Genomic DNA, 23,237 nt, shown 5'->3' with positions numbered 1-23,237 from the left:
TTGCCCTCATCAAAATAGGCCAATCTGCCCCCAAGAAACGGCCTAAATATAATTTCCCCCCTAGGGGAGCGACCCTTGCCTAAGGGGTCGCTCCCCACCTAAAAAAAAAAAAAAACATAACAAAAAGAAAACATTTTTTTTATCCCTGATGCCTAGAGGTAAAGGTCTTCCCAAAAAAAATGCCCCCGCTGGGAGCGACCCTTGCCCAAGGGGTCGCTCCCTTATGTCCATTTAAAAATAAAATAAAAAAATCCCTGGTATCTAGTGGGGTTTCAAAAGCCGGATTGCAAGCAATCCGGCTTTTGAAAGCCTGGGAGAGACTTCAAAAGGAAGGAAATACATTTCCTACCCTTTGAAGCCTCTCCGGGCCTCCCCCATGGGATTGAAAGAGAAATGCTGAGCATTTCTCTTTCAATCGCACTGGAAGCTCTGGGGGAGACCCTGTGACTAATCAGCGCGCGCTCGCGCGCTGACGTTACAGGGGGGGTTGGGGGGTCAGGGTGGAAGGGGAAGGGCTTCCCCTTCCATCCCTGACTTGGGGGGGGGTGGGGGGAACCCCACAGAGGGAGCGCTAGCGCTCTCTCTGGGCTCTGTGACCAGGACGTAATGGTTACGTCCTGGGCACAGAACGGGTTAATAATAAGACTTTGGCCCTCATTAGAATTCAGGAGTGGTCGCTGCAAATCTCGATGGGGGGTGGGGGCAGGAGATATAGAGGGGTAAATAAAAATGAACTTACCTATTCTGACGCTGCTGGTTGCCTCACGCTCCTCTTCTGATGGTGTCCCAGCAGTCCCTGGGACACCAGCACAGGCTCCCCACACAATCCTGGTGCTGCTCTAATGCTATACCTAGCTTGGATTGGTCTGAGCGGCTTGGTTTGATGCTCAGACACTGCGTTGGAGTCTGTGCAGTTTCTCCAAACTGGCTGTGTCACACAGCCGGGTTGGAGAAACCTAAGTGCACATGTCAGTTTGGCCAGCCCAAGACGGCCGACCAAACTAACGTGCACTTAAGTGCTTTCCACTCCTCTTCCCCACTCTCCCCACCCATTTCCCAGCCCCTCCACTCACACGCTGGCTCAGCTTAGCCAGCAGCTGAAAAATAAAACAAGCTATTGTTTTATTTTTCAACTGCTGGTCCTTAGCCAGTAGGGCAATGCTCCTCCACCATTGCGAGGAGCCACAGCTGTTAGAATTGTTAGGCTTAATTCTGATCAATGTGTGAATGCTTGTTTCACAGGAATTGGAATTACAAGCTGTGCGATAATTTTCACAATTTTCCTTTGATAGATTCTGACAATTCAAACATGCTGAAATTCAGCAAGGGAAAAGGCACGAAAAAGGCAAAACGTGTAATTTGGTGTCTTAAATATTGATGCTACTTGTCAGCCTCAGTTGTAAGTTCCGTAATGCTATCTAGCACGTGTGGAAAATACTTCTCCTTATTCCCCTAACTTATAATGAGGGCCTTTGTAGAGAATTGGCAAATAATGAGCAGTCACGGGTACCTCATAACAAGCCCTCAGTTTTCATTGCAATGAAACAAGTGGAGGAAAGTCAAGGACATGCTGAGGTGATTAGGAGGAATTGAAACCGGTCCTAAACAGGAAATATTGCTGTCACTTGAAACACGTAGCTTCCCTGGATTACTGCAAATGGTGCCAGAGGCAAGAAGTACGTAATGAGGACTATAGAGAAGTGTCAGTCCAAGAGATAGCACTTGGCAGGTGGAAAATCGGGACTACCAAAGAAAACTGCGCTTTAGAGAGTGGGAGGTAATTCATGGAAAGGACTTCTGTTGGACAAGGTGGCGGCAAAGCCTGAAACTGAACTCAGGGGGGCCTAGTCAGTGGTCATACTGCATTAAAAAAAGTATGGGGACTGTGATGTTGCACACAGTGGGGTGGGGTGAGTGAGCATGGGTTCAGGTCCATAGGGGTGGCTAGAAAAAACATAATATTCTGTAACTTTTTTCAGTTTTTCATCTTCAGGTAACTGCATATAAAATAACACAAATTACAAATAAGTGCAAGTTAATCAGTGGGAAATGCACTATTGTGCATTATGAAACCTCTATTAGTTAAATATATTATTTTAAACGTGCTTTACACACAGTATAAGATGGGCTGCCCCACAATGTGCAAAAAATGTTTAAAATAAAAAAGAACTTTAAGAATATAGATTTTAGTATATACCCAGACTGTATGTAATGCTATTTTTTTCATAGCTGTCCTTTAAATGCAAACATCACAGCTCAGCGGGTAACTCTCTTGCAATGCCACTAAAAAATAATAAGGGTCTGATTACGAGTCTGGTGGTGCCTCACAGTGACAGCCGGACTGGCGGAACTGTGGCAGTAAGACCTCCACATTACAAACTTGGGGGACGGACCAAACAGGAGACCGCCGTTCCCACCAGGAACATTGTTCCTGACGGAGTAACGGCGGTCTGAGTTGTACTTAGCCAAGGTGGTGCTGAACTCAGCGCCTCCTGGCTGATTACAACTCACCTTAACGCCAGCCTTTTCATGGCGGTCACCCCACCATGGAAAGGCTGGCGATAAAGGTGTGCTGGAGGCCAAGTGGGGGCCCCTGCAGTGCCCAGGCCCATGACTGTTGCTTTCATGGCTTGATCGATTTGGATGAATATCCATTGTCTAGATGTTCTTGTTTAAGGGTTATGTCACATTTCTTTCAGTTCATTTGACTAAAACTCCACTCCTCTTCCCCACTTAGTATTGTTATCCATTTTGCTAGAAATTTTCACGACACTTATTGTCAGGAGTCATTTGAATTATTTTACTTTATGTTTTCTCTTGAACTATTGTTCATTTAGTGCTTTGGTAGAGAGATTTACATTCAGAAGCACTTGACACGTCGGACGCGAAAAGCTTTAGGCACGGGATAGGAGAACTTGGTGAACGTCGAGCTTGTCTCTATGTACAGTGAACTCTGGTGGAGCTTAAGTAGTGCTGTGGAAGGTTAGCCGCTAGATGACACCAAAGGAATATTTACGAATAGCAGCCCATTTAACTCATTAAACGAGCACATAAGCAACTTGACACGAAACCCCAGAAATCTGCACACTACAGATGGACAAAAACATTAGCTGTACGTCAACAACGCGGCATTACTGAAGCAATCAACAGCATCAGTCAGCTCTAAATGTTTCAAGTACATTCACCAACATCAAATATCTGCAGGCATGCAGAACCAGAATAAAACACATTTCTTTACATCAATAGAGGAGCACACTTAAACAACAGCCTTTCGGTACTGCAAGCAAACGTATCAACTTCAGCATTCTGACAGCTTTACAAAGGTTGCAGGCAGCAACAAAATTGTGTTATTATCACAAGTGTACGTGGCACCTTCAAATAAATGCAGAAACATTAAATCGTCATACACGTCAGCATGTCGCTTTCCAATATCATTAGAGGATCCCTCAACAACTTTAAGTATCCAGCAATGGACACAAGCCACTCCACAACATAAATAACTCGAAACCATAGCAAACAAAGTCCTACACATCCACTGCTCTACAGCAATATTGGAGAATTTGGATACTACTCGGTGTCACTAGCCTACCATCATTTCAAGAACACACAGCGCCCAGTCTCACCAATCAACCGTCTGCCCTTAGAAACCAACCACCAAGTGGGAAACCTCTCCCCTATATGGTAGAGACAATTGAGCCAACTCTCCCGACTTAAAGCCGCACGCAGAACGAACTGAGAAGGAATCTCCAACACCTTCTGAGAAATAGGAGGCTAAACACTGACCCTGTTAGCGAGAGGGCCGGTGTCTTTGGGACAGTAACTACCTGGTGACCTTCCTGGTTCCCAGATGTCATCCACAATCTCTCTCTTCCTACTTTTGAGCCAGTTCAGACCCTCCTTCAGTCTGAAAGTGACACTGGACCTTGGGGTCTCCCTCTTCCCGCCAAAGAGCTGGGATGATATTGCTCCCTCTTCATCTAGTTGGTTAATTGGTTGATGTTTTTCAACATACCCGTTGGGTGGCTGATTTTTTTTTTACCATGCCTGCAGTGTTGTTGGGTGGTTAGCTATCAAAGGTTTTGTGATATTGACTGGTTAATAATGTGACTTTTATACTGGGAGGTTAGTGCATTAACCTGTGGTGCCATCTAGTGGAGTACTGTATAGGTGTGATGTCATCTAACTAGGCTCTGCGTATTCAAATACTGTTGTAGTTATATGCTGCGTAACGTAGTTGTATGAGTTACGCTGGTACTAGACATTCGTATATGTCTTTTTACAGTACCACAAAAGTAATCTGAATTGTATACCAGAAGATCAGATGCAATTCTGTATTTCACATGAAGTAATCTTTTCCTTTAATTATGCAAACCTAAGAAGCCAGCTATTGACAGCATTAATTCATCTAGAGAAAGGATTGAGTGCTTTATTACATTTACCAACAACCTAATAGTTTTTGTGAGCTCTGTGTGATATTTTTTGCCACGTTCATTTCATTTCAGTGCTCCTGTACTGTTGTGTTAACACTGTTGTGCAGTGGGTGTTTTCTGACACTATTATGCTAATACATTGTTAAAATATCCATGTGACATTGTCTAGTGACTGGTGTGGCAGAGTCTTCTGTATGTCTGTAGGAGGGGTGATATTGGTGAGTGGTCCTTTTTTATAGTCGTTGGAATCATCACGGTGCCATGTGTGCCTATCATCCTGTAAAAGGATGAGTTTGAGTGCCCCTCAAACTTCAAGTTTGAACCCGCATAACTGCAGTGCAATGTAGTATAGTGTAATGACTGCTGCCTGATTCAATTGAATGAACATGCATGTAGTTGATGTGATTGATTGTGCGTGTAATGCTGCCATACAATTGATTCGGTTTTGCGCATCTTTAATACTGTTGTGTAGGTTAATGCATGTCACTAGAATGCTATCTTGGTTAATCTTGATGTTTGGGTTAATTATACTATCTTGTTGCTGATAAAATTATGTTGTGCCTTAAATCCTGCCTTAGAATATCAAAAAACGAATGGGTGGAATGTTTGAATTAATCTCAGCTACTGGTAAGTACTCATACTACATTCCAGTCCATCCACAAATACCGCCAGTTCACCCTTCACCGCAGCAGCATAGCAGACTTGCTGCTGGTCCAACCAGCACCGTGGGTCTGCTTGAGGAGCCCGGGGGACCTCACCCTTGGAGGTCTTGTGTAATCGTGCCCAACAGGGTGGACCCCACATGATAGGTTTTCTTTGCTTAAATTCCCTATAGTTAAAAGAAAAGTAAAGAACGCTTTGATGTTCACTTACCCAGTTATTGTTAGTGCTCATTTTATTAGGATCTGTAGTACTGTGAAAATTGCACTGATTTTATTTCTGCTTTTGTTCTTGTGCCTTTATCTCACAGGAAAATGAGGGAAGGCCATTCTCTAACTAGTTTTTCTCTTATTTTTCTCATTGATCAATAACAAAAACCGACATGCAACTCCCAAACTCTATGTACAAGAAAGTTCTTAACACACAAGATCAGTACACGTCCTTTAACTCATTATTTGGCATGCAAACACAAGCATTCTCTCCCCATCTTTAACACCACAAGGCATAATTTCAGCCTCGCCTGCACATGGCCATAATCAGACAGCATACACATCACACCACACCAGCATGCACCCTAAATGCACATTCATAAAACAAACATAAACAGTCCCTAAAGCACACATTTCATCATAAGATAAAATACTGGGTTGCAATGCATGAATAAATAACACAATTGTCTATTGCTTTGTCGGATGATGAAAATGATTTGCCTGCATTTCAGTACATCACTACACATACCACCTGCACTTTAAAGTAATTTACTGAGCCTATTTTGGGCCATGGTAAATGAGGGATGATTCTAAATTCACTCAAAGACTACCCTGGGACAATACCCAGTCCTGAAGCATCTGAAGTTCTAATGGATACTCGTGGAAAGGTGACACTATCCTGCCTCTCTCACTTTCTTGTATACTTAAACTTTTCTGGCACCCACTGAGCTCTTGTAAGGGATCCAAAATCCTTCCCTAAATTCTTCATCCAATTTTGAAGCTCTATTCGTATTCAGGTGCGCCAGTGGTTTCCTCATTCATTGTTGCCTAACTGCTTATATAGAGTTACCCTAACCTCCTTCTTAGCCTCTCAACTTTTCATCCTTTTGTCCTGCTGTATTCTTGCACCAGCAGATGTCTATTTTTGCATTTGGAACCGGGTATTCACTCCTCTACTAGGTGAAATAAGAAAGAGTGGATGTGGGCCTACCTGACCTGTGCTGTTATTCCACTGTTCTGGTTGGTGCACTCAAATGTTGCCACAGATCTATAACCAACCTCCCCAAATGGATTAATCCTCCCCGGTAAAGGACCTAAATTCATATTAGAGCCAGGCCGCACCTACATAACTGATTTGGACATGTTTTAGCACTTTTATATATTTAAAGATCTTCTCTGGAAACGATCAGCAAGCCTACCAGCATATATTACATGAGCTAACGTCCATTTATTATTCGTGTTTAATACCCTAGGCTTGTCCTCAGTTCCCGCTCATCTTGCTTGAATCAATTGCATTTTCTGATCTCCAAAAGCAACAATTAGAAAATTTCAACAAACCCCACGTTGGTAACTGTTGATAATCAGGGACCTTTGGTCTACAAAACCCACAAGTATGATAGTCTCTGCTCGTTTATCTGACCCATTTCTCTTCTACGTCCTTTGTATTCTTGGTCTTGTCCATTTAGCTAATTATGTTTTATGTTTCTTTCATCAAAGTAACTTCTATCTCTTTGAGTGTGTCCATAGTACAAACTTCCTCCCCTGATCTTGGATCCCTTGCTTTTCTTTTACCCATCCTGCATTTGATGCTGAACCTGTTCTTACAATCCTCCATCGTTCTCTTCGTCATGTCTTCTTCCAATTCCCCCTCTTCCTTTCTCTTAGCCATGCCATCCTCCTATTTCCTTTGTGCCCTTCTTTTTTTGTTTGTATTCCAAATATGTATTCCAAGTGTCCAATCGCAACTTTTGGTAGTGTGGAGCTCATCTACTCATAACCAACCTCTTGTCATTAACCCTGACCTTATCTTCTCATGATCACTCCCTCTCTGTGCCCTTCAACCTCTCCCCATGTTTTTACACAAAGGCCTCCAATTATGACTCAATCTTCCATGACTTCGGTACTCTAGCAGCCTCCCCCTCTTTGACACCTTTTCTGTTATTTCCTGCTGCTTCTGCTTGCCATCACGCAAGCTATTACCATTTCCAGGCAATGAGAAATGGGGCTTAACTCTCCAAACAGAGGCATCCATTCCTGTTCACTTCTGCATCAGCTCTATTTTCACTTACTTTCTGCCTTGCCTCATTTCAATTCCACCTAATGTTTGGGCAGAGTGCTGCGGGCAGCAATAGTACCTCTAGAGACAGCCACATCTCCACTTAAGGTCCTCTGGTCCTGAAGAATCTGCTGTAAGCAGTAAAGCAGTGAAACATGTTGCCCTATCTCAATAAGGTTTACTATTTGCTAGTAAACCCAGCAATTAAAAACAGTGCTTCCTAGACATATGCTTAACTGAGGAAAACATTCCAAACACTTTTCTTTTGAAGACACATTCACATTGTTATATGTAGCAATTCACGTTAATCTAAGAAGTTATTTTAGCAATAGGGGAAGCTAGGGAGACCCTTCATTCTACCTGACAAGCAGTCACTAAAAGAAAAATACAGCAACACAGCATACAAGCATATCTGCAGAAACTGGTAATATTGACCTACAGAGTAAACAAACAACCACAGTCTGGTGGGAGTAGCACATTTACCTACATATACAAAGCTTAAATAACAACATCTCGGACTAGGGCTATTTATGTATAAGGTCAATAACAGGAAGAGGGTGCCATATTCTTGGACCTTAAACTAGGATTAAGTATACATCAGACATTGGGACCTCTGGCTCTGAGAAATCTTCCTGAGAGCTGATGAGCCAGAAAAGGATTTCTTCAAGGCAGCTCCAAGGGCTATAGTAATGCTCCATTGTGTTGTTGAAGAGGCTCCAGGACCGCCAAAGGCAGCTGTAGGATTTCTGTAAGGATTTTGAAATTTGGCTATGCAAATAGCAAAGCCATTCCAAGCGCCTCCCTGCTCTATGCAGAACATATGCAACAGAAGAAACCTCAACAGACAGAGGGCTTGAAGGAAGGGGTTATCACTGGAGATGTGTTCAAACTACTAACATTGCAGAGAACCAAGAATAAACAAGCCTATGTGTGATAACGAGGGAGGAGATCACCTTCCTGTGATACCTAGTGTATCTGAATCTGAGAAACACAGTTATTCTGCAAGTGCAAGAGTATGGGTTCTAAGAAGAAGGCCAGCGAGAGGTCTGTCCTCAAATAAAGCATTCATACTTAATTCTAGCCACCTGAATAATTTACACAGATTTGAAGGGCTTCGATCATGCTGAAAATGGGTCAAAAAAGGGATGCTGGCCACAGCATTGGAATGGGCGTTAAAGACAATAGAACAAAGCATCACCAAGGCCAGAACTTCTGAAGGCTTGCAGATGGGTGGTATCGAGGCTGGTGCCACCAGAACACCATAGCCCAAAGGATCTGGTCCACACGTGGGAGGCAGAAGGGCCCCAGATGAATGGGGAGTAGTTTTAAAGACACCAATCAAGGCCTTTCAAAAGACATCAAAACTGAGATGGGTCGGCAGATGGAGCCAGAAACGTCTAGGTTTCTTAAGTTCTGAAAAAGACAAACAGTGCTTAATCTGATACAGTGGTTGCAGGTAGGTCCCACTGACACTCATTTCTGAGGACCAGCACTTAATTTTCTTCATCAGACTTTGGCCCATAGATAGAAAGGGAGTAACATCGAAGGGAAAAATAAGTAGGAAGATAAAGACAGCAAAACCATGACAAGGAGTGAAAACAGAGACCTGCAAGAGTGAGATACAGGGGCAGGGAGTGTGTGGTGGTGGATGAAAGAGACATGAGGAGGAATTAAGAATACGCAGCCTTCGTATTCAGCATCGCAACCTTGGATAATTTTGTATGCAGAATTCTGAGCAAAAGGTGGGGCACCAGCACCTATTCTTTTACAATGTAATCACTAAAGACAAGGAAATACTTAATGAAAGGAATGGCACTCTCAACTCTCCAAAATGAACCTAAAACATTGCACAGATAAACATCTCCAGTAAAACTATGTTAGAAAACAGAAATGAAAATAATGCAGATGAGAGAGCGTAACTTATATAATCTATATTAACATGTAATGTTTATGAATTAATGTGTGATAATGCTGCATAGAAACAATGATAATAATAATTTTTGCTTAAACGTGCACTTGAAATGTGACCACGGGGAGTGGCCGCCAATATATACGTAGACTAATAATAATGACCAAAATGTTTTATATCACTTTTAAATAAGTTTGTACTAATGACTGCATTATTGAATCTGTGCTAAAATCCCCATAGGCCTTAAGTTAGCATGAGCCGAAGTTTAGGTGTTTGGCTTTCATATTAAATGCATTTTCCTATTTTGCAGTGTGCTGACTCATTAAAGGACACAACCCTGCTTGTTCTTTTTCTTCAAATTAGAAGACAAATGTAACCATGTTAGATCCGTTCTCATACATACTTTTCCCTGCTCATGAAATAAATGTTAAAAAACAAACTGAAACAGTGTAGATTAATGTAATGTACAAGGTCATTCAAACCGGTGAAGACAATGGAACTGCTGACCAAAAGATGTGCAAAGAATTACAGAAAGATTAAATCATACCGGACGTGCCACCTCTGAAGACGTCAATTATGAAGACCAATCAAAGACTTGTAAAATAATATGGGGTGAAGAATTAGGTTACCTAATGTATTTTCTGATAGGTTAAAGATAGTGGGGTATAACAGATGACCAATAGAATTTTGGGGGAATGTACAATGGAAAAGGGATAAACACCCATGTTACGGGTAGTCATTTAGGTGGGTTAGGAAATGCTACTGATTTTATCCAGAAACTCTGTCACTCTGTTTGTTGACTTGTTGGTTTACTTAAAACCATCCTCGCCCTTAGATTGTCCATTTTCACTCTTTACCTCCTTATGAGGAAAGTGCCCTTTTGCCCCGGAGCCGAGTTTTGACTGATAGCAAATAGACTGATGTCCTAAGAACGAAGACTGAACCTGTGCGCTGACCTAAACTTTGGAGGGTAATTATGACAATGCATTTGTGATTTGTCTGTTTGCTTTTCCTTTCTAGGTATCAACTGCTTACTTTTGACAGCGACCATAGTTAGATGTTTTCCAAATTGTTGTTCTAAATTGTTTTGCATGAAGCCCAACATGCGAATGCTAATCAGTGGTTAGGACAGGTGTTCACCAAAACTGACGCAAACAGACAAATGACCGAGACTACGCTTTGTCGAACTGACGCATTATTGACACTCTGCTGAATTTGACCTATGTTCACGATTCATGCTTTAATGAAAGCTTATCAAAGTTGCCATATCGTGACTATGCTATTATGTTTCTTGGTATTGAGATTAACGCATCTGCTTTTAAACTGTAATTAATAGGGAATAAAACTCATAAACTTCTACTAAATCGATGTGGTTATTCATGGCTGAAAGGTCAAGGTAGCATCTTGATTTGATTAATGACTTTGACTAAAGTAATATGTATTAATGTGATAAATATTGATGACATTATTAACGTATTGATCGACATATTGATTAGCTATCTCGTCCTAAGGTGTCTCTCAACTGGGTCAAAAGATTCATTGGCCTAAAACGAGTCCTGATGTGTAATAAATTATCATAAAGGGACGCATTATCACAGACACTGACAAACAATTAAAACCACAGCAATGCTGCAAATACAGTGTTAAAGGGAGACTAAATCTATAATACTTAATTTAGGAGCCACATATACCATTATTGGCCAGCATAAACAGAACATTTCCAAAACCAAAATATTCATAAGAATTTTTTTAATATATATTAATTTTTTGATATTGCCCAAATGAAACATCGCTTTAACATAAAGTGAGCCAATCCTGCATTTAGTACAAATTGTAACATATCTGTATAATCAAAATAACGCGATAGGAAACTAATCAAGCTTCCCACTTTTCCCACACCTAAAAATCAATCCACTCTCACCAAAACATTACCATTCATACACATACATACTTCACTCAAACTCTAAAACATACCAATTAAAGTGTAGACGGGTCCCATATGTCACAAACCCATAACACTCCAACTTAACACTTAATTACAATATATGAAACAAAGTGATAAGGTCTTTAGGACATTCAATACTAGTTATTATCAACCATTTATAAAGTTGAAGACAGTACTTGATGCCTATATATAAGTACTAGCAATAGTGTTTCAATATTGTCTCTTAAAGCTGTTCACTGTCGTCAAATTGGGTGGACTTTTAACCTGCGCCGATTAGGTCAACTCCCAAGATAATGATCTTTCTGGGCCTGTGGCCTTCATCTATGCATGTTTCGGTAAGACCCACCAACACCTGCCGAAAACCTTCTTCTGGTTGCAAAGTTCTAATACACAGGGCAGGGGGAGACCTTTAATATACGGATAAGAACACGTAAATACATAGGTTCAAGGACAGAATGGAACCTCCATCTCAAGGATGATCGCATGTAGGGATCCTCAACATGTGGCAGGTCTGTTCTAAATTGATGCAAACGCCATCCAAATCATCGGCAGAATGCCAAAGGATCGCCTGACCCAAGAGAGCGGGCCACTAAGCAGGTGACTGTGCAGGATCTGTAAAATCAGAAAGGGCCACTGACAAACAGTGCTGCCTAGCTTACACCGCCTTGCAAGGTTAATGACCACACCAGAGCTCAATGCTATTCTGTGGCTGACATTCCAATTTTTTTTTTCAGTAAACATGGCCCTGCCATGCAACAACTTCCAAAACAGTCCAAGCCACCTAAACATCTCTGCTTCTAACACTATTATTAATAAGGGGCGGATTATAGCATCAACCACTACACAGTTTTCATGTTGTTGCGACTCCTTCAACGAGTGCTGGACTTTCAGCCAACATCATTTTAAAAGGAGGAATGTTCAGTCCCATGTGTATATTGATAAAAGTGAAACCACATCTTTCAGGTTCCAAAGTGATGTTCTCTAAAAGCCCAAGGGTCGCGGAAGGTGTCAAATATTACCTAGAACTCCGTGGCAGGTAGGTTTCACTTTTACAACATTTTTAGGGCGATGAGATGGGCCCCATGCTACTAAACACAGTTTTTCCAGTACCAGACTTCATTTGAAAAATTAGAACTTTCTGGAAGTTTCAGTCTTGATTAATTTCAAACGAACTATCATCCCTAATAAAAAATAGTTTGTAAAATGAAAGCCCGGACCTGGAAAATGGTATCTGGTGACCAGGAGCAACCAGACCACTCTACTAACATTCGATGACTTACCACACATAACTGTTACCTGACTCCAGGTGAGGTCCCCCATGATACTATAATACCCTCTTGTAGTACAGTGTTGGCCCTGCAACTGTGATGGCACGTGGCGGGTCATAGAACTTTCACTTACAAAATAGACAGACCAATTTACTTTGCCAATGCGCATCGCTACGTAGTTGTATAGATCGTTGAAGTACATTTTGTGTATGGCAATCCGTGTTTCATTGCAGCATGCTACAGTAGCGGTTTTATTTCAGTCGTTTCTCCTTACTTTGATTTCAGTGTATATGGCGCACTGTATGAAGCGCACTGCATGGTTCAAACAATGCAGTGATTTAACCTACATTGTCAGTAGTTACGAACAAGCTCAGGGCACAAGTCGGAGGTACACCCAGGTAGATGGCATCCAACCACGCTTTTCACAGGGTGGACGCTGTCCACCCTTCTAAGAAGTTGGACCCCCAGTGAAATATGCTGAACTGGTCCTGGTGTAATTTTCAGACACCGGGGCACATTCAGCAGCATATGCACGTTGTCTGCTTTCTTTCTGAGCAGCAACGTGCAGGTGGCAAGGGTGCCTCGTATTTTTAATTCCAGGTTGGCCCAAAACAAAGGTCAAACTTAAGGGACCATCAGGCATGCTTTTGTTAGGGAGCCTCACACCTCGATGCAAATTCAATGAAGGGTAAACAAAAGCACACACCATGAAATTACTTCTCAAGTACTTAGGAGAGAGATGCTTTTGACTTTGTTCAATGCTGTAAATAAGAGCTATGCATGCACTGTAAGAGTGTCAGATGTGTTAATCTTTCCCAGTAGTTACACAAATACCAATTTAAATACCACTATTTTGTTTTATTTCTTTTATAGTGCTACTCACCCCAATGCAGGATGTCTGATCGCTTTACATTACATGTATACATTAACAAATCATGCAAGTGTATAAGTCAATGTACAGCAGGATGTGTTTTGTAACGCATCAAGGGTTACAAGGTGTAGGAGCCATGTTCTTTATAGATCACTGTGCTATATTAGAAGCATCACAATTTATGAGCTGCAAGACACAAAAGGATCTCTTTTTTAAAAGGAGTAACTCACCTACCTATCAATATAAATAAAAAATACCATTATTATTATTCCCTGACATTTACTGAGCACATGAAGTTCTCTGCGGCAGGTGCCTTAACGTCATACAATATTTTAAAATGCAGACATTGCAACCAATTAAGCTGAATAGATTTACTGACATGATTCACCTTTGTGCCAATATTTTTGTGGCAGAGTTTTAAAAAATGAGGCCCAGATTTATACTTTTTGCCACAAAAAACAGAACCAGCCGGGCGCCATATTAAAGGAATGGCGCAAGCCGGAGCTAAACTTGAGCTAGTGTCTTAAAAAAAGACACTAGCCGGTTGGTGGTGGCGGTAGGGAAGGAGGGGGTTGTGCGTCAAAACATGACCCTAGCCTGCTTAGAAGCAAAAAAAATGCCTCTAACCCGACTAGCGCCATTTCCTGGCACATAACCACTAAAAACATGACTCCGGTCTCCGGAGTCATGCCCACCACCCCAATGGTCAGCAAAGGGGACAAGTGCCCCCTGGGCATGGCCATTGCACCCTGTGCCATGCAGGGGGCCCCAAGTTAGGGCCCCCGATGGCACTATAAAAAAAAATATTTACCTCTAATTGCCCTACTCACCTGGGATCCCCCATCCTCTGGTGTCCCTCTGGTGTGGGTGAGGGTGTTCCTGATGTTTAACCATGGAAATGGGTCCACAGGTCCCCTAACGCCTGGTCTGACCCAGGTGGTAAATTATTATTATTTAGCCCCTCCTTCCACCCGTGCATCATTTTAGCATGGGGGATAAATATGGGGCTATGGGTATAGCACATTTTTTTAGATGGGAATGCCTACCTTGCATCTCATTGATGTAAGGTAGGTGCACGCATCCAAAAAATGGTGCACACTCCTATATTTTGAAGCTAGACATGTCTAACGTCAAAATATGAATATGGAGTTAGGTTTGCACCGAATTTGCGTAAAAAAAATGACGCAAATTCAGAGCAATTGAAGTATAAATATGGGCCTAAATGTATAAATTGAGGTCCAGATTTTTGCGTCAGAGTTGCATCTCTTTTTTTGGCACAATCCCTATGCAAAATCTAATTTGTTAAAAATCGTAATACGCCCTTCTGTCCTCATGATAGACCTGCTAAACATATGTGTGTGGTCTTAAGATCTGAAGTCACTTCGCGTGATGTCACTTCTTGTGTGGTCATAGGTTGTGATTCCACTACCTATGATGCCACATGTGATATCATGTGCTGTCATGTCATGGGCCATAATGTCACTTGCATACTGCTTAACTTGAATAGTCTACCCACTTCTTTTTTAAGAGTTGTGCCCTGAAGCAGCTATATACGTACCGGCATGGCATCGTTTAGGGAGGCGCTGTAGGCACAAGCACGTAAGGAGTAGTGCTGCAAGCAATTTTCAAAGAGCTGCAGTGACTCCACAACCTTCTCCTGGAAGTCTTCTGCCGATTTATTCGCAGGTGCAAAGTACAAATAGTCAGAGTATAACCTGCAAGAAACAGAAAGCAGTAAACTGCACAGTCCATAATACATAAGAAGCGCCAGGTTTACACGACATCACTCAGGAAAGAACTACTCATGACGCTCTTACCTTTGCAGAAAAGACCAACTTGGAATCAAGCAGAGCTCACAATATATGACAACATTTGGCTTAGCAGCATATATTCAGTGCCCCTACATTACGGGCTAACAGTCATCTCCAACCAATCTCCCCACCCTTAAACATTACCTACCTCTTAGGGCTCTAATACCCCCTCCCTTCTTTAGTGGCAAACACTTCCATCATGTTTGTGTGTTAATTTTCGATTTCCTATTCCTTTTTACTGAGTCCATGTCAATTTCTTTTCAAGCCTGCCCAAACTAGGCCGTCTGCCTCCTGTTCATTCTTTGATCTAGCATGTCCTCATACTTCTCTTTACTAACCATCCCAGCTCTCCTCCAGCATTAACGTGTACTTTTTCTTTTAGGACAACATATTTATAACTATAACTATGCCTCGCTCTGCCTGCCTCCTGAACGTCTGTATATTATAAGGACACCAGGGGACAACAGAGGTCGTGGGCTGGCGGGGGAGCTCTCCATGCGCCACCAGAGCCATGGGAGGAGATCATGCAGGGGTCCGAGGGTGTGGCTTGGCTGTTCTAACAGCCCAAGCTTCATGTGATTTTACAAAAGTGGACCGGGTGTTCCCACATCTGAGAAATCTAGGCCGGTTATACCTGGGCGGAGTGGTATCTCACCTGGGAGTACTTCTCCAGCTACTTTATAACCAATCCCATTGCACCCTACTATTGCACTATCGCACACACAATATCTCAGAAGACGTGATTTTACAAACTTGGCCCGGTGTTCATACACCTGGGAAATCTAGGTACTGCAACTCTAAACCAGCTATAACTGGGCGGAGTGGTATCTCAACAGGGAATACTTCTCCACCTAACTTATAACCAATCCCATTGCGCCTTACTATTGCAGTATCACACACACATTGTCAGAAGACACAGCCATTCTTTACTGCAGTTTTAAAATACACATACATTTTTTCCTATTGTATGGAGGATTCCAAATGAATTCCCATAGACCAAATACCAATGCCAAAAGCCACAAAGCATGCAATACCCAAGGCCATTAACAAGAAAACATTACGAGTATGGCGACGCGGTATCCTCATTGGCTACCACACCTTCATGCCATGGTTTGGCCAGTGTTTCGAGACCTGTGATTACCAGATTTAGAAAGGCAGAACTTGTGGCCCAACTTAGATATGGGCAGGAGGCCCATTTCTGCACCAGGGTGACGAAGTAAACGACTCAGTTGCACAGTCCCACCTGCAAAATTTAGAATCGACCACCTAGCTGGGGGTCATTTTTACAAGAACAGTCGTGGTTCGTGCCACAGCTTTTTGTAATTTGATGGATGGAACTGTTAACATGACAGAGACTTGCGCCATACTGTTTTCTTTTTTTAATTCTGAAAGAAAATTCGAAAGCAGGATTTTCTTTTTCAAAATAAAAAAGCAAAATGCGCCCACCGCCATGGGTGTCCTCTCTCTTAGGGAGGGGAGCATTTAGCATGAACGTCAATTGACCAAAATGCCAGGGGTAGCAGAGGTGATATCACACACTATTTAACCTTTTGATTTCATTCACGCATGCATGCTTACACATACACACACATTTCAACATATACACCCTTGTTGTCACATAAGCACACTTTTACCCACAAGCACACACACAACATATATCTAAAATTATTTTCACTTACCTCAGCTGCAAGGGAGGGTCATAGCCCAGCACCCTAATGTGATACATTCAGAGAACCTCTTACGCATCATAAAGTTGATCGTCAAGATTGTAGGAGGAAATAATGGCAATAACAGGAAAAGAGGGCAGGAGACTATCGAGTAGTCGTGACTCTGAGCTGAGGTGGTGAGAACTGAAAATAGCAGTAAAAAGGGTTCTGTCTTTCAAAATAAGTTATTGAAGTATGGGAAAGCAACGGGTACATATTTCTTAAAGCGTTTCTGCGACATGCTTGTAAGAGAACATGTCATTGTCACTGCGCTGAAGAATGGTTCACTGGGTTGACCACTAGATGCTCTGACCTCACTTCCTGAAGCACTGCATGGTGGAAGGGAAGGACGGCACGTACATCTTGCACGTCAATCACCAGTGTAACAAACACCCGAGTTTAGGGCATGGTGTACTACAACTATCGAAACAGCTAAAACAAAGACTAAGCCTTAATCGTTGGTTTTGATACTACCTATTAGTTGACTTTTGGACAATTACTTACAGCCTGGAATATTTTATCTAAGACCTCGACGTCTGGTTTTGGGGACACAATTGTCAGGAAGCACGGCAGAACTTTCCGGTTAAAGGAAGGGCTATTACCATTCCATATAAGACTCGAGGAAGGGGTAATAGAATGATGAGAGAAACCAAAAGTGCGGCCTTTGTTTTTAAGGTGCCTCCTGCAGTGACTCAATCTTTTATGTTAGGCCCCCGCGTCCAGAGAGTGAATCTTGCCTTCTTGTCCTCGCCAACAGCATGGGGAGCTCTGTAATAGACAGACCTGTCAGTGTGTTTGTGTGTTGGGGGTGTGGGGGGACTGTGCCATGCTACGTCCGGGAGAAGGTCCAACCCTACACAATTCACCTTTGTCTTGACACTCTATCTCTTTGGTGTGGTAGGCCCATCTTCCTGAACTAGACACCCAGATGCCAATATACTGATACGACAGCAGCAACCGCCTTGAAATTTAGGACCAGAATTCCATAAGTTTACAAACGTATACTGGCTCTTTCATAGCGCTGATCCCCAAGCCTCACGGGAGATTGTAAGCAGGAGCACCGCTGACGCCGAAGCAGTTGGCGTCTCTTTATCATCGAGAGACAGACACAATGTCCTAATAGAACAGAAGCGAAGTTGTTGAAAATATTTTCAAAAGCGTAGAGGTTGGCACGAACAGGGCGGGTACGGGAGGGCGGAGGGTATTTTGACCCAGATCCTGTTGTATTCGCCCGATACCCTATTAGCATAATTTATTAAAATACTTTCTTTTGAAAGCAAGTCTGTCTACCACAATAATAAAGAGGCAGATTACGTGGACACACTCCTAGATGGCGCCATAAGCCATATTTTCTCTTTCGCTGGAGCACCTCTCATGTTTTGTAATAATTACAAACAAGCTTTTGCAGCACCTGGTAAATAACGAAATAAGCGACCATGGCCCTTCATTAGGTTTTTGTCTCAGGCCTCGCAAAGATTTATCACAAGCCTGGTCAGGCATTACTTCTGAGGAAATTTTATATGTGGAGTTCATGTGAGCAAGGCAAGGCCAGCAGGGAGGGAGAGCGACTATCTCGTATACTAAATACACTAACCCAATGCATCATATACGCTGATATAGGGATAAGTAAATAGTGACGTTTAACTACTCCTCAAGTAATATATTCGTGCAACTGTATAGAGAATACAAGGGTTACTATTTTGCACAATTGATAATGCCCTATGTATATTGCCAGGTCACCGATTAATGCATTACAGCCACAGGTTATGCAGTGCAATACTTTTCACAGTGAGAGTCTATACAGTCCCAACCAAGGGCCCGAAATTGATAATAGGAGTCTTCTATAACCACCCTCCTACTCAGAACTGCTGCACTCAATTGCCCAACTTAGGTTAGTGAAATCAACATTTGTTGTGGCTTTATTCTAGTTCTGTCCTTGTTAACCTCTGGCTTTTAAAATAAGCTTATTTTATAAAAGAAACACTCTGTCGTTTAGGTCATTGCTCACAAAAGCCACAATATGCCCTTGCTGGTAGAATGTAGCTAAACCTAGAAGCAATGATGTGAAACTTGCTTAGTCTCACATCTGGAGTCTCTCTCCCCAAGGTCCCACCCTGCCAGCAATCACAACATCGCACACATGGCATTTCTTTTCTCCTTTATTGGGGCCATAAATTTTCTCCGGATGCTCTGCTCCGTGAAATGTGAGGAAAGAATGTTTGCAAGACTTTTCATTATGTTAAAATAAAAAGAAAATACTTTTCCAGCTTATGCAGTCATCTCGTCTCTCCTCAAGGGCTTGTGATTTCTGATGTCAGTAGCCACCAGTGACCCCCGAAACATGGCACAAAACAACAACATTATGAGACAGGGTTCACCAATTTATGTGGCAAGAAAAGTCCAGTTCTGAATTTACAACACCAATAGCTCTAACTCAAGAAAATGTAAGACCTATTGCATTGCAAATGCTTGTTGGAGTTTGATTTTAATCCCCCTCCTCTAAATCAGGCCATCATAAAAGATATAACTCGCCCAGAGATTAGCTGAACATGGACAGACATTTGATGAAGAGTTCTTGTTGGTAGATAGCGAATTAGGAGGTGTTCAATCAAGAAATCATTTTGAGCATTTGCTTGGTAATTATGTAATTAAAAAGCGCTCAGAGCGTGATGAGAAACTTCAATCCCACATTTTAAAAATGTTGTTTAGTTCAATGTAAAACACATAGGCCCATTATTACAAGGAGCTTGTGCTGCCACTGTGTAATTTTTTTTTGATGCGGCAACGGCACAGGCTGCTGAGCCATCTCTACAAGGCCATGCAAAGTCATTTTGGCCTTGTACATATGGAGTAAGGCAATGCAACGCAAGGCGATGCGTTGCCTCACTTTGCATCATGGAGGAGTTCCCATGGGTGTTGCGTGGGTGTTCCCACACAACATCCATGGATTTTGTCGCATTCCCAGATTTACATGGTTTTGTAAACCTGGGAATGCGTCAAAAATCTATGCCACCACGTGGCGTAAGACTGACACAAAAGGGAGAGACATCTTTATTTCTAGTTATAGAAATACGGTCTTTAGTTGGCAGTGGTTTGCACCCTGTCCAAGTAGGGACCCTCACTCTAGGAAGGGTAAGGGAGTCACACCGCTAAGGCAACCCCTGCTCACTTGGTACCTTGGCACAAGCAGTCTGGCTTATCACCAAGGCAATGTGTAAAGTATTTGTACTTACACACAGAGTAGCACAATAAAAACACCACAAAAGTACTCAACATCAGTTTAGAAAAGTAGCCAATATTTACCTGAGTAAAACAAAACAAAAAAAATCCAACATACACAAGTAAAGACACAACTTTTCAAAGATTAAATCTTAGTAAAGCTCTTAGAAACACAATCGCTCCAACTGGAGATATAACAAAGTCATTCCCAACAGTTCAATGAAACTCGTGAGGGAGTGCAGGCCGGTTACAGAGTCGCACGGATCCCAGGTTCAGTACCTTGGAAAACGGTGAGGAAACAAAGATATTGCACAGAGTTGGGAAAGTAAGGCATTGCTGGTTCCTGTGTGGCGTTGGTTCCTTACTGCTACCAGGTAATGATCCAACAGGTCAAGGCTCAATGTGTTGACTTCACGGTGTCGCGATCATGCCATGGAGCCACAGGTGCTGCAGCAGAGTCGGGTGTCTGGTGTCCTGGACATCGGGGACACAACACTCAGACCTCACACTATGGTGAGGCTTCAGAAGTGCTGCGGTAGCACCAGGCCTGTGTTGCAGGTCGTGGTCGTTGCTCTCAGCAGGGACCATGGCCCAAGTGCATGCGGTGGCATGGAGTCAGACAGTAGAAAAGGTTCCGAAGACGCTCGAGAGTCAATGTGCTTGGTTTCTTCTTGGTTGCACCAGAGCTCACTTCCAAGGGCCCATGAACTGGATTTGGCACCACTTGCAAGTCACGAGTCTCAGCAAGAGAGCCCAGACACTGGCAGATGAAGTCTTTGATGGTACAGAGACTTCTTAACAGGAGGCCTTGGAGAACCTTGGCAAGCATGATGTAGAAAGCAAAGTCCAGTCCTTTCACTCCCGGGGCAGAAGCAGCAAGCAGCAGGCCAGCTCAACAGAGCAACAGGCAGAGGGGCAGTCATTCATGCAGCATCCAGCTCTTCTTCCTTGCAGAATGTCCTCAGTTCAGAAGTGTTTTAAAGTTTTGATCTCAGAGGTCCAATAATTATACTAATTTCTGACTAGGGGGGTGATTCTAACTTTGGCGGGCGGCGGAGGCCACCCGCCAAAGTTCCCCCAACAGAATACCGCTACGCGATCAGAAGACCGCCGCGGTTATTCTGTTTTACCCGCTGGGCTGGCGGGCGACAGCCAGAAGGCCGCCCGCCAGCCCAGCGGGAAACCCCTTCCCACGAGGAAGCCGGCTCCGAATGGAGCCGGCGGACTGGGAAGGGTGTGACGGGTGCAGTAGCACCCGTCGCGATTTTCAGTGTCTGCATAGCAGACACTGAAAATCTTTTAGGGGCCCTCTTACGGGGGCCCCTGCAGTGCCCATGCCATTGGCATGGGCACTGCAGGGGCCCCCAGGGGCCCCACAACACCCCTCACCGCCATCCTGTTCCTGGCGGTCACAACCGGCAGGAACAGGATGGCGGTGAGGGGGTCGGAATCCCCATGGCGGCGCAGCAAGCTGCGCCTCCATGGAGGATTCCTCAGGGCAGCGGAAAACCGGCGGGAGACTGCCGGTTTTCCGTTTCTGACCGCGGCCATACCGCCGCGGTCAGAATGCCCTTGGGAGCACCGCCAGCCTGTTGGCGGTGCTCCCGTGGTCGTTGACCCTGGCGGTCAATGACCGCCAGGGTCAGAATGACCCCCTAAGTCTTTGTAGTGCATAAGACCCTGCCTTTCCTGCCCTGACCCCAGACACACTCCAGGGGGTGGGTTGGAGACTGCTTTGTGTAAGGACAGGAACAGCCCTTTATAGGTGCAAGTGTCAACTTCTCTCACCACTTTAGCCCAGGAAGACCCATCAGGATATGCAGGGCACACCTCAGCTCCCTTTGTGTGACTGTCTGGAGTGAATTCACAAACAGCCAAACTGTCATCCTGACCCAGATGTGTGTTCAACAGCCAGGTAGAGACACAGAATGGTTAAGCAAGAAAATGCCCACTTTCTAAAAGTGGCATTTTCAAACTTACAATTTGAAAATCAACTTCACCAAAATATGTATTTTTGAATTGTGAGTTCAGAGACCCCAAACTCCACAACCCTATCTGCTCCCAATTGGAAATTACACTTGAAAGATTTTTCAAGTCAATCCCCATGTTACCCAACGGGAGAGATAGGCCTTGCAACAGTGAAAATCAAATTTAGCACTATTTCACCAACAGGACATATACAACACACCAGTACATGTCCTAACTTTTAAATACACTGCACCCTGCCCATGGGACTGCCGTGGGCCTACCTTAGGGGTGTCTTACATGTAGTAAAAGGGAGGGTTTGGACATAGCAAATGGGTGCACTTGCCAGGTCGAACTGGCAGTCCAGAATTGCACACACTGCAGTGGGAGTTCTGAGACATGTTTACAGGGCTACTTCTGTGGGTGGCACAATTAGTGCTGCAGGCACGCTAGTAGCATTTGATTTACAGGCCCTGGGCACACATGGTGCACTATACTTGTACTTTAGCACTGGTCAGCAGTGGTAAAGTGCCCAGTCTCCTAAAGCCAGCAAAAACGAATGCAGCACATAGTCAAAAACAAGCGGTCAGAGGCAAAAGGTTTGCGAATAACACTGCAAAAAGGGCCATTTCCAGCAAGCAGTACATTTGAGAGAAGCATAATACTAGCCTCTGTTTCTTCAGTAGAATTAAAACTTTCTGTTACGTTATTTAAAAAATCTCCATGGTGGGTTAAAATCGCTCTATAGTGGGCTCGAAGATGGGACTTTGCAGTGCTTATGTTTTCAGAAGCAATGAATATTACCTACTGATCATTTTAAGTGTACTACACAGTTTTCAAGTACTATGCAAAACACCACCCAGACACTGCCTGTACTTCCTGTCTTTAGGTGGGAAGCTGCTCACACATACGGATTGTCTGAGCTGTAAAACACATGCATGGTTTTGTTTAGTGTGGACATGGGTCAAAAGCTTTGTGCATTTTAGGTAAAGAAATACATCTCTCCACTTGCACGCAGACAAGCATTGTAAATGCCAACTACCCTGGCTTATCAATTAAAGTGACTCTTCAATCACAGGTGAGTTTAGACACTCAATAAGTGATCATAGGTGCACTTTGTCACTTATCCTTTTACTCATGCATCCAGTCATTCACCAACTAACTGATTCTTGCATTCACCCACTTACC

The 23,237-nt window shown here is 43.3% G+C and overlaps 1 protein-coding gene across 1 annotated transcript in view; it reads right to left on the bottom strand.

The window, feature by feature from the left end:
• Positions 1-23,237, bottom strand: part of CHST15 (carbohydrate sulfotransferase 15) — a 466,150-nt gene that overhangs the window by 33,688 nt on the left and 409,225 nt on the right. The window contains exon 7 of the mRNA XM_069239132.1: positions 14,907-15,063. Coding sequence (XP_069095233.1) covers positions 14,907-15,063 — 157 coding nt within the window. The remainder of the gene's footprint in view (positions 1-14,906; positions 15,064-23,237) is intronic.

Source organism: Pleurodeles waltl, chromosome 6 (genome assembly GCF_031143425.1).
Source record: "Pleurodeles waltl isolate 20211129_DDA chromosome 6, aPleWal1.hap1.20221129, whole genome shotgun sequence".
Lineage (NCBI taxonomy): Eukaryota > Metazoa > Chordata > Amphibia > Caudata > Salamandridae > Pleurodeles > Pleurodeles waltl.
The sequence above is the reverse complement of the archived record's forward strand: the minus strand, read 5'-3'. Positions and strand labels throughout refer to the sequence as shown.